Source organism: Heptranchias perlo, chromosome 33 (genome assembly GCF_035084215.1).
Source record: "Heptranchias perlo isolate sHepPer1 chromosome 33, sHepPer1.hap1, whole genome shotgun sequence".
Lineage (NCBI taxonomy): Eukaryota > Metazoa > Chordata > Chondrichthyes > Hexanchiformes > Hexanchidae > Heptranchias > Heptranchias perlo.
In genome coordinates, this window is record NC_090357.1 from 1,080,825 (window position 1) to 1,093,316 (window position 12,492).

General features: G+C 44.8%; 1 protein-coding gene across 4 annotated transcripts in view; it reads left to right on the forward strand.

Annotated features, from left to right (window-relative positions):
- Positions 1-376: 376 nt before the first annotated feature.
- The window catches only part of layna (layilin a), a 28,868-nt gene continuing 16,752 nt past the window's right edge, over positions 377-12,492 (forward strand). For 2 of the 4 annotated variants that reach the window (XM_067970829.1, XM_067970832.1), the window contains exons 1-2: positions 378-1,466; positions 11,982-12,279. In XM_067970829.1, coding sequence (XP_067826930.1) covers positions 1,394-1,466; positions 11,982-12,279 — 371 coding nt within the window. In that variant the 5' untranslated portion in view covers positions 378-1,393. Of the gene's footprint in view, positions 1,467-11,981; positions 12,280-12,492 lie in introns of all 4 variants that reach the window. The other 2 variants (XM_067970830.1, XM_067970831.1) reach the window with 2 other exon arrangements.

The following is a 12,492-nucleotide window of genomic DNA, read 5'->3' on the forward strand; positions in this document are numbered from 1 at the left end:
ATACTAACTGTCTCAGTGTTAAAAGTGTTAAGATTATTAGCCCAGAAACGTATGTGTAATACTAGTCTATAAATGTTTAATGAGTTCTCACCACATTACTTTGTTATTTAAAGAAAACGTTAACCATTTATTTTAAACAGTCTAGCTTTTTTAAAAATTCGTTCATGGGATGTGGGCGTCGCTGGCGAGGCCGGCATTTATTGCCCATCGCTAGCTGACAAAGTATTGTCATTGTAAGATACCCAAAGTTTTCGTACACTAATATCACACGGTCGTTTCCACGACATAAAGTATATCATTATTCTTTTTGCTTTTTTTGTTACCTTGGAACCTGATTCTGAATCTTTGCTACTTTTCTCCTTTATCCAGATGTTGACAGATTTGAACCTCTAGAAATTAACAAGTTTAATGCCTGGAGACTGGATTTAAATGTTTCACCGTTTTTTTCCCACACTGTTCTTTGGTTAATTGGTTTATTGATCAGACTCCCTCTGCTGTTCTCTCTGAGCTGGTTATAAAGTGCTGATGTTCAAGAGTGGCTCTAACTTCCTGCAGTACCTCTGCACCCGAGATAGAGAGAGAGAGAGAGACGGAGAGAGAGAGAGATAGATCGAGAGAGAGATAGATAGTCAGAGAGAGAGACGGAGAGAGATAGAGATAGTCAGAGAGAGATAGAGAAATAGTCAGAGAGAGAGAGATAGTCAGAGAGAGATAGAGATAGTCAGAGAGAGAGATAGAGAGACAGAGATAGTCAGAGAGAGAGAGCCAGAGAGAGAGAGATAGAGATAGTCAGAGAGAGACAGAGATAGTCAGAGAGAGAGACAGTCAGAGAGATAGAGATAGTCAGAGAGAGACAGAGATAGTCAGAGAGAGAGACAGTCAGAGAGATAGAGATAGTCAGAGAGAGACAGAAATAGTCAGAGAGAGACAGAGATAGTCAGAGAGAGAGAGAGATAGTCAGAGAGAGATAGAGAGAGACAGAGTCAGAGATAGAGTCAGAGACAGAGAGAGTCAGAGAGAGAGAGAGGGAGATAGTCAGAGAGAGAGTGACAGAGAGAGAGACAGAGATAGTCAGAGAGAGAGTCAGCGAGAGTGACAGAGAGAGGGGGGACTCAGAGATAGTCAGAGAGAGAGGGACTCAGAGAGAGACAGAGAGAGAGATAGTCAGAGAGAGAAATACAGACAGAGACAGTCAGACACACAGACAGATAGAGAGAGGCGCAGATACACAGAGAGAGGGAGAGATTCTCCAGCCCTCCCGAGTACTGCCGGCTTCCTACACGGATTTACTGCCCTTCCCGGTGGACGCGGTATGGAGAGACTGGGTGCCCGGAGCTGGCCCGGCCGCTGATCTGCTTCTTGCCCCCGGGTCTTGAGGCGATGCACTGGGAACATGGAGCCCAGGACAGTATTGATGGTGATCGCTGTCTGCCTGCACTCCGGCCACGGCTCCAAACTACTGAGCGGTGAGTCAGAGAGAGAATCACAACAAGTAACAAAAGTCCAGATTGATTATTGTCTTTCTGGGAATAATTAACTTCTTGGGTGCGAGAAAGGTTTTATTCTGACATTCTGAGGGTTGTTGGGGTAAACATTCAGGCAGAAACTTCAGTGTGTTTGAGATTCGGGTGGATTTTCAGTTCCTGTTTCCTTCCCTCTGGGCGGCTTCAATTTATCAAATAAACAAGAAAATCAGATTAAAAAAACGAAAATTTCATAAATTAGTGGTGTGTTTAAATAATGATAATTACCGTTAGACTCGGTCCCTTACAGAGTGTTGAAAAAAAAGTCAAAAACTAATCAGGGATACAAACTTACTTTCATTGAGTTATTTAATAGTTTGTTTTAATTTCTGCAATTCTTGCGTTTTTCTAAAAAAAATGTGGAATGTGAGTGAGAAGGTTGGGCATTAGAGGGGGACAGGCGAATATCATCAGCTCTGCCTCAATCCATCGCCCTCTGATCTCCATTCATCCATCGCCAGTAAAACCAGTCACTCGCACTCAGTGAAACAGCAATCCCATTAACCCAGAGAATGATGAAAGCTGTCAAGGGACTGATGAGTGAGGACATTTTCACTGTAGTCAGTGCTGTCTGTCTGTCTCTCTGTCTACCTATCTATCCTCCATATTATAAAATATGGTCTCCATATTATATAAAGGTTATAGAGGCAATGGAGAAGGTGCAAAAAAGATTCACAAGGATGATACTAGAACTGAGAGGTTATAACTATCAGGAAAGACTGAACAGGCTGGGGCTCTTTTCTCTAGAAAAGAGAAGACTGAGAGAGGTCTTTAAGATAATGAAAGGGTTTGATAGATTTCTACTTGTGGGGAGTCCAAAACTAGAGGTCATAAATATAAAATAGTCACTAATAAATCCAACAGGGAATTCAGATAAAAAGTCTTTACCCAGAGAGCGGTGAGAATGTGGAACTCACTCCCACAAGGAGTAGTTGAGGTGAATAGTGTAGATGGATTTAAAGGGAAGCTCGATAAACACATGAGGGAGAAAGGAATAGAAGGATATGGTGATAGGGTGAGATGAGGTAGGGAGGGAGGAGGCTCGTGTGGAGCATAAACACCGGGATAGACCAGTTGGGCCGAATGGCCTGTTTCTCTACTATAGACTTGATGTAACTCAGTGTAACTCCTCAATATGTACCTGGGCTAAAAGGGTTAAATTATGAGGACAGGTTTCACAGACTGGGCTTGTATTCCCTCGAGTATAGAGATTAAGGGGTGATGTAATTGAGGTGTTTAAGATGATTAAAGGATTTGATAGGGTAGAGAGAGAGAAACTATTTCCTCTGGTAGGACAGCACAGAACAAGGGGGCATAACCTTAAAATTGGAGCTCGGCCGTTCAGGGGTGATGTCAGGAAGCATTTCTTCACACAAAGGGGAGTGGAAATCTGGAACTCTCTCCCCCAAAAAGCTGTTGAGACTGGGGGTCAATGAAAATTAAAAAACTGAAATAGTTTGATTTTTGTTAGGTAAGGGTATTAAGGGTTATGGAACCAAGGCAGTTATAGAATCAGAGAATGGTTACGGCACAGAAGGAGGCCATTCGGCCCATCGCGCCTATGCCGGCTCTATGCAAGAGCAATCCAGCTAGTCAGCTAATCCCACTCCCCCGCCCTTTCCCCGTAGCCCTGCAAATTTTTCTGCTTCAGGTACCTATCTAATTCCTTTTTGAAAGCCACAATTGACCCTGCTTCCACCAACCCCCTCGGGCAGTGCATTCTAGATCCTAACCACTCGCTGTGCAAAAAAGTTTTTCCTCATGTCACCTTTGCTTCTTTTGCCAATCACCTTAAATCTGTGTCCTCTCTTTCGCGACCCTTCCACCAATGGGAACAGTTTCTCTCTATCTACTCTGTCTAGACCCTTCATGATTTTGAACACCTCTATCAAATCTCCTCTCAATCGTCTCTGCTCCAAGGAGAACAACCCCAGCTTCTCCAGTCTATCCACATAACTGAAGTCCCTCATCCCTGGAACCATTCCAGTAAATCTCTTCTGCACCCTCTCTAAGGCCTTCACATCTTTCCTGAAGTGCGGTGCCCAGAACTGGACACAATACTCCAGTTGTGGCTGAACCAGTGTTTTATAAAGGTTCATCATGACTTCCATACTTTTGTACTCTGTGCCTCTATTTATAAAGCCCAGGATCCCGTATACTTTTTTAACTGCTTTCTCAACCTGTCCTGCCACCTTCAACAATTTGTGTACATATACCCCCAGATCTCTCTGTTCCTGTACCCCTTTAGAATTGCACCCTCTAGTTTATATTGTCTCTCCTCATTCTTCCTACCGAAATGTATCACTTTGCACTTCTCAGCGTTAAATTTCATCTGCCACGTGTCCGCCCATGCCACCAGCCTGTCTATGTCCTCTTGAAGTCTATCATTATCCTCCTCACTGTTCACTACCCTTCCAAGTTTTGTGTCATCTGCAAATTTTGAAATTGTGCCCTGTACACCCAAGTCCAAGTCATTAATATATATCAAGAAAAGCAGTGGTCCCAGCACTGACCCTGGGGAACACCACTGTACACCTCCCTCCAGTCCAAAAAACAACCGTTCACCACTACTCTCTGTTTCCTGTCACTTAGCCATTTTTGTATCCATGATGCCACTGCCCCTTTTATTCCATGGGCTGCAATTTTATTGTCAAGCCTATTATTTGGCATTTTATCAAACGCCTTTTGGAAGTCCATATACACCACATCAACCGCATTGCCCTCATCTACCCTCTCTGTTACCTCATCAAAAAACTCTATCAAGTTAATCAAACATGATTTGCCTTTAATAAATCCGTGCTGGCTTTCGCTTATTAATCCACACTTGTCCAACTGACTGTTAATTCTGTCCCGGATTATCGTTTCTAAAAGTTCCCCACCGACAGGTTAAACTGACTGGCCTGTAGTTGCTGGGTTTATCCTTACACCCTTTTTGGAACAAGGGTGTAACATTTGCAATTCTCCAGTCCTCCGGCTCCACCTCTGTGTCTAAGGATGTTTGGAAGATTTTGGCCAGTACCTCCGCAATTTCCACCCTTCCCTCAGCAACCTAGGACGCATCCCATCTGGACCGGGTGACTTATCTACTTTAAGTACAGCTAGCCTTTCTAGTACCTCTTTATCAATTTTTATCCCATCCAGTATCTCTCAACTACCTCCTCTTTTACTGTGACTCTGGCCGTATCTTCTTCCTTGGTAAAGACGATGCAAAGTCCTCATTTAGTACCTTGGCCATCTCCTCTGCCTCCATGAGTAGATCTCCTTTTTGGTCCCTAATCGGCCCCACCCCTCCTCCTTCTACCCGTTTACTGTTTATATGCCTGCAGAAGATTTTTGGATTCCCTTTTATGTTAGCTGCCAGTCTATTCTCATACTCTCTCTTTACCCCTCTTATTTCCTTTTTATCTTCCCCTCTGAACTTTCTATATTCTGCCTGGTTCTCACTTGTATTAACAACCTGACATCTGTCATACGCCCCCTTTTTCTGCTTCATCTTACTCTCTATCTCTTTCATCATTCAGGGAGCTCTGGCTTTCCCCCTCGTGGGAATGTACCTAGACTGTACCCGAGCCATCTCCTCTTTAAAGGCCGCCCATTCTTCAATTACAGTTTTTCCCGCCAATCTATGATTCCAATTCACTCAGGCCAGATCTGTTCTCAGCCCACTGAAATTGGCCCTCCTTCAATTAAGTATTTTTACTCTAGATTGCTCTGTGTCCTTTTCCATAGTTAATCTAAACCTTATGATACTATGATCACTGTTCCCTAAATGTTCTCCCACTGACACTTGCTCCACTTGGCCCACCTCATTCCCCAGAACCAAGTCCAGCAATGCCTCCTTCCTCATTGGGCCAGAAATGTACTGGTCAAGAAAGTTCTCCTGAACACATTTCGGAAATTCCTCCCCCTCTTTGCCCCTTGTATTATTACTATCCCAGTCTATATTCGGATAGTTGAAGTCCCCCATTATCACTACTCTATGACTTTTGCAGCTCTCTGTAATTTCCCTGCAAATTTGCTCCTCTATCTCCTTCCCACTAGTTGGTGGCCTATAGAATACACCCAATAGTGTAATGGCACCTCTATTATTTCTTAACTTTAACCAAATAGATTCTGTCCTTGACCCCTCCAGGACATCCTCTCTCTCCAGCACTGCAATATTCTCCTTAATCAATATTGCCACCCCCCTCCTCCTTTCTTTCCTTCCCTATTTTTCCTGAACACCTTGTATCCAGGAATATTTAGTACCCAATCCTGCCCTTTTTTGAGCCAGGTCTCCGTTATCACCACCACATCATATCCCATGTGGCTATTTGCACCTGCAGCTCACCAACCTTCTTTACCGCATTTCGTGTGTTTACACACATGCACTGTAAACCAGTCTTAGACTTTCTTGTATTCTCGTTTAGGGTAGATGGAGTTAAGATACAGATCAGCCGTGATCTAATTGAATGGTGGAACAGGGTGGAGGGGCTGAATGGCCTCCTCCTGTTCCTATATCCTCACTCTGTTAATCCTGGGTCAGGTCCTCACTCTATTCTCGGTACATCCTCACTATCTATCCACCACTCTGTATTTATCACATTAATATGCCCAGCCTATCTCACAATCTATCCCCAGTCTCTTTTTATTGTCTCTGCCCTGGTATTTGCTGTCCATCACATATCCCACTATTGTACATTTAGCCGTATATAGGTTTGAATCTTCTGCTAATCTCTGAAGCCATTTACTTGCCTCGAGCTCCAGTACCTACAGCAGTTGCACAACTGTAGTGAGCAGTATGACATCATCTCGCACTACTGATAAATCCTTAGACGGTGCAGTGTGTTGTTCACAAAGATTCTATATTGTGCTGCATTCTAACTATTTAATGTTACATTAACAATATTTAACTTTAACACCAAGCATGTAAATTTTCATCAATAAAAATAGAAAATGCTTTATGGGCAGAGCCAGAGACACTTGCTCCAAACTCCATGCGTGCGATGTCCAGCCCGTGTCACTTTCCTTTTGATCCGGATTGGGATTTTTTTTTGTGATGTGAGAATCGGAATGAGAAGCATTGAGATTTAATCTTCAGCACCCAATCATTTTCATTTGTTTATCTCCTCACAGGCAGTGTATTGTATCAGACTGATCCCCCTATTTCTGGGGTCCTGTTCCAGGTTGTGGGATTGGACTGATCCCCCTATTTCTGGGGTCCCGTTCCAGGTTGTGGGATTGGACTGATCCCCCTATTTGTGGGGTCCTGTTCCAGGTTGTGGGATTGGACTGATCCCCCTATTTCTGGGGTCCTGTTCCAGGTTGTGGGATTGGACTGATCCCCCTATTTCTGGGGTCCTGTTCCAGGTTGTGGGATTGGACTGATCCCCCTATTTCTGGGGTCCTGTTCCAGGTTGTGGGATTGGACTGATCCCCCTATTTGTGGGGTCCTGTTCCAGGTTGTGGGATTGGACTGATCCCCCTATTTCTGGGGTCCTGTTCCAGGTTGTGGGATTGGACTGATCCCCCTATTTCTGGGGTCCTGTTCCAGGTTGTGGGATTGGACTGATCCCCCTATTTCTGGGGTCCTGTTCCAGGTTGTGGGATTGGACTGATCCCCCTATTTGTGGGGTCCTGTTCCAGGTTGTGGGATTGGACTGATCCCCCTATTTGTGGGGTCCTGTTCCAGGTTGTGGGATTGGACTGATCCCCCTATTTCTGGGGTCCTGTTCCTGGTTGTGGGATTGGACTGATCCCCCTATTTCTGGGGTCCTGTTCCAGGTTGTGGGATTGGACTGATCCCCCTATTTCTGGGGTCCCGTTCCTGGTTGTGGGATTGGACTGATCCCTTGATTTTGAGTGAGGATTTTATGGTGGAGATCGACTTCACATTATATTTAATTATTCTTTTAAAATTTAATAAAATTACACTGCTGCTAATATTCAGAATGTGCAGAATGGCTTCAGAATTTGGTGATAATTGTATGAGGTGAGATTGTTTCATCTCCATGTGTCTGTTCATGTGAGAGAATCAGATACAAAGAACAGCCACAAATCTCAGCAGTGATGAAGCCATGAACCAGCTCTGCGATCCGGCTCCCCTGAGGATGTATTTACTCAATCCCATCGCTGACTTTGACACCTCCTATTTCTACATTTTAAAATGTAATTTTCTTTATTTAATTACCAGGGCAGATACAGGAGCGGTGCTGATCTCGGGACTGCTGAATATGTGTATTTGTTTCTTTGATATATTAATTCTTCATTGATTGATCGTTCATTAATTTATATATCGTCAATTTTCTTTCTGTTTTTCTGCCCTTTACCCCGCTTCTCTATTTCCTGAGCCCAGACAGTGAGCGTCAGCCGGCTACTTGGCCATGGTAGGCATCACAGTTGAGCACGATCCCGGCCTCTCCCGATGCCCACACACTTGGGACTATTCGATAGAGTCGGAATGGGGAGGGGGGGTTTTAGTGGGGGAAAAGAAAAGGGGAGCTGGAGCTGGAGCCATTCGAAGGGCAGGGAGCGATACCTGGAGCTCTATCAGGGACAGCAGTTGGTTGTTAAACGGGACATCTTCAGGAAAATCATGTCAAAACACATTACAAAATCTCCTTGCACCACTTGCACATGGTGCGGTTGTGGCAGGAACAGTGCACGGCTGTCGCATTGTTTTCTCACTCAGCCTTGTGAGAGAGGATACTTCCTCCGTCACACACTCACCGCTCCAGGGAGTAAAACTGACGATACATAAATCAATGAACCATCAATCAAAAAAGAATTAAGAGAAATGTAAGAGATTTAGGACAGAGAGCAGGAGAAACTTTTTTTTTTACACAGCGGTTTGTGAGGCTGTGAAATTCACGGTTTGAAGAGACCATGTCAACATTTAAGAATAGATTAGAGGGGTGGGTGAAGGAAAGGAGGTAAAGGGCAGGGGCATGGGATTAGGACACAGACGATGAACTCTGGACCAAACGGCCTGTTTCTGTGAACTGAAATACAAAAAAATCTCTTCCTCTTTGTAGTCTGTTAACAAACAAACAGAGAAAATAGGAGCAAGAGTAGGCCATTCGGCCCTTCGGGCCTGCTCCCCCATTCAAAATGATCATGGCTGATCGTCGAACTCAGAACCCTGTTCCCACTTTTTCCCCATATCCCTTGATCCCTTTAGCATTATGAAATATATCTATCTCCTTCTTGAATACATCTAATGACTTGGCCTCCACTGCCTTCTGTGGTAGAGAATTCCACAGGTTCACCACCCTCTGAGTGAAGAAATTTCTCTTCATCTCGGTTCTAAATGGCATTCCCCGTATCCGGAGACTGAGACCCCTGGTTCTGGACTCCCCAGCCATCGGGAACATCCTCCCTGCATCTAGTCTGTCTGGTCCTGTTAGAATTTTATATGTTTTGATGATATCACCTCCCATTCTTCTAAACTCTAGTGAATATAGACCTAGTCGACCCAATCTCTCCTCATACGTCAGTCCTGCCATCCCAGGAATCAGTCTGGTAAACCTTCGTTGCACTCCCTCCATGGCAAGGACATCCTTTCTCAGATAAGGAGGTCAAAACTGCACACAATATCCAGATGTGGTCTCTCCAAGGCCCTGTATAACTACAGTAAGACATCCCTGCTCTGTACTCAAATCCTCTTGCAATGAAGGCCAACATATCATTCGCCTTCCTAACTGCTTGCTGCACCTGAATGCTCGCTTTCAGCGACTGGTGTACAAGGACACCCAGGTCTCGTTGCACCTCCCCTTTTCCCAATCTATCACCATTCAGATAATAATCTGCCTTTCTGTTTTTACAACCAAAGTGGATAACCTCACATTTATCCACGTTATACTGCATCTACCATGTTCTTGCCCACTCACCCAACTTGTCTAAATCACATTGGAGCCTCTTTGCATCCTCCTCACAGCTCACATTCCACCCCAGCTTTGTGTCGTCTTCAAACTTGGAAATGTTACATTTAGTTCCCCCATCCAAATCATTGATATATATTGTGAATAGCTGGGGCCCAAGCACTGATCCCTGTGGTACCCCACTAGTCACTGCCTGCCACCCTGAAAAAGACCCATTTATTCCTACTCCCTGTTTCCTGTCTGTCAACCAATTCTCAATCCATGCCAGTATATTCCCCCCAATCCCATGTGCTTTAATTTTGCACACTAACCTCTTGTGTGGGACCTTATCAAAAGCCTTCTGAAAATCCAAGTACACCACATCCATTGGTTCTCCCCTATCTTTCTACTGGTTACATCCTCAAAAAACTCTAGTAGATTTGTTAAGCATGATTTCCCTTTCATAAACCCATGCTGACTTTGTCCAATCCCATTAATGCCTCCAAGTGTTCTGATATCACATATTTTATAATAGACTCTAGCATTCTCCCCACTACTGATGTTAGGCTAACTGGTCTGTAATTCCCTGTTTTTTCTCTCCCTCCTTTTTTAAATAGTGGGGTTACATTTGCCACTCTCCAATCTGTAGGAACTGTTCCAGAGTCTATAGAATTTTGGAAGATGATCACCAATGCATCCACTATTTCCAGGGCCACTTCCTTTATTACTCTGGGATGTAGATTATCAGGCCCTGGGGATTTGTCAGCCTTTAGCCCCATTAATTTCCCGAGCACTTTTTTTTTACTAATACTGGTTTCCTTCAGTTCCTCCCTCTCACGAGACCCTTGCTTCCCTAACATTTCTGGGAGGTTTTTGTGACCTCCTTTGTGAAGACGGAAGCAAAGTATGTGTTTAATTGTTCTGCCATTTCTTTGTTCCCCATTATAATTTCCCCCATTTCGGACTGTAAGGGACCTTCATTTGTCTTCACTAATTTTTTTCTCTTGACATATTTATAGAAGTTTTTACAGTCAGTTTTTATGTTCCCTGCTAGTTTACTCTCATACTCTATTTTTTCCCTCTTAATCAATCTCTTTGTCCTCCTTTGCTGAATTCTGAACTGCTCCCAATCCTCAGGCTTGCCGCTTTTCCTGGCAATTTTATATGTCTCCTTTTTGGATCTAATACAATCCCTAATTTCTTTTGTGAGCCACGGTTGAGCCACCTTTCCTGTTTTATTTTTGCGCCAGACAGGAATGAATAATTGTTGTAATTCCTGCACACGTTCTTTAAATTTTAGCCATTGCCTATCCACTGTCATCCCTTTTGGTAAAGTTCCCCAATCTATCATAGCCAACTCGCACCTCATACTTTCATAATTTCCTTTATTTAGATTCAGGACCCTAGTTTCGGATTCAACTATTTCACTCTCCATCTTAATGAGGAATTCTATCATGTTATGGTCGCTCTTCCCTAAGGGACCCCGCACAACAAGATTGTTAATTAATCCTTTCTCATTGCACAATCCCCAGTCTAGGATCGCCTGTTCTCTAGTTGGTTCCTCAACGTATTGGTCTAGAAAACCATCATGTACACACTCCAGGAATTCATCCCCCACAGTATTATTGCTAATTTGGTTTGACCAAATGGGACAGATTGTGTGTCCTGCTATCCCTTGGTGATGCCTATAGGCTGTATGGCAGATGCTATAAACATGTTTGTCCATAGATTTAAAGACTTTTAAAATTTAACCCAAAAAAAATGCTTAAATTTAGTGACAACAAAATAGTAAAACTGTGACTGCGATACCATCGTGTTCCTGCTGGCGGCGCTGCCAACGATTATTCCATTTACTGACCCACAGTGGCACCAACAGGACGTCACTGGAACTGCGCCCGATCCAAACTAATTCAATTCAGGCAAAAATAGTCCCCGGAGCTTGGGTTTAAGGCATAATGATTGACCAGTAAAGAGGGAGCTTTTCTCTGGATCTAACCCATGCTGTACCTGCCCTGGGAGTGTCTGATGCTCTCCTGGCCGGCCTCCCACCTTCCACCCTCCATAAACTTGAGCTCATCCAAAACTCTGCTGTTTGTATCCTAACTCGCACCGAGTCCCGTTCACCCATCACCCCCTGTGCTCGCTGACCTACATTGGCTCCCGGTCCGGCAACGCCTCGATTTTAAAATTCTCATCCTTGTTTTCAAATCCCTCCATGTCCTCGCCCCTCCCTATCTCTGTAACCTCCTCCAGCCCCACAACCCTCCGAGATCTCTGCGCTCCTCCAATTCTGGCCTCTTGCACAACCCTGATTTTAATCGCTCCACCATTGGTGGCCGTGCCTTCAGCTGCCTGGGCTCTAAGCTCTGGAATTCCCTCCCTAAACCTCTCCGCCTCTCTCTCCTCCTTTAAGACGCTCCTTAAAACCTACCTCTTTGACCAAGCTTTTGGTCACCTGTCCTAATATCTCCTTATGTGGCTCGGTGTCAAATTTTGTTTGGTAATCGCTCCTGTGAATCGCCTTGGGACGTTTTACTACATTAAAGATGCAATATAAATGCAAGATATTGTTGTTGGGTTTAGAAGCACCCTTTCACCATCTCTGTCCGTTTAACCACAGGTCAGACCGTGTGCCGCAGAGGAGTCGAGCGCCCGTGTTACAAAATCGCCTACTTCCAAGACGTGTCGCGCAGGTTGGGTTTCGAGGAGGCGCGGAGTGCGTGTCGGAGCGATGGGGGGCACCTGCTCAGCATCGAGTCAATGAACGAGCAGCAGCTCATCGAGAAACTGATACAAGGCTTGTCTGCAGGCGATGGTGATTTCTGGATCGGACTCTGGCGGAGAGAGAGCAGTAACGAGAGCTCGGTGGCCTGTCCCGGCTTGTACGAGTGGTTGGACGGGAGTGATGCCAAGTTTAGGTAGGCAGCAGTCCAGCCTGGTGCCCCCGGGTCTGGTAGCATCCTCACCCCCATCAGCATCCTCACCCCCCATTCGCCCTCCCCTGGGTTTCACAGATATGCAATACTCTATTTTATTCATTCTCGGGCTGTGGGCGTTGCTGGCAAGGCCGGAATCCATTGTCCGTCCCGAGTTGCCCTGAGAAGGTGGTGGTGAGCCTTCTTCGACTGAGT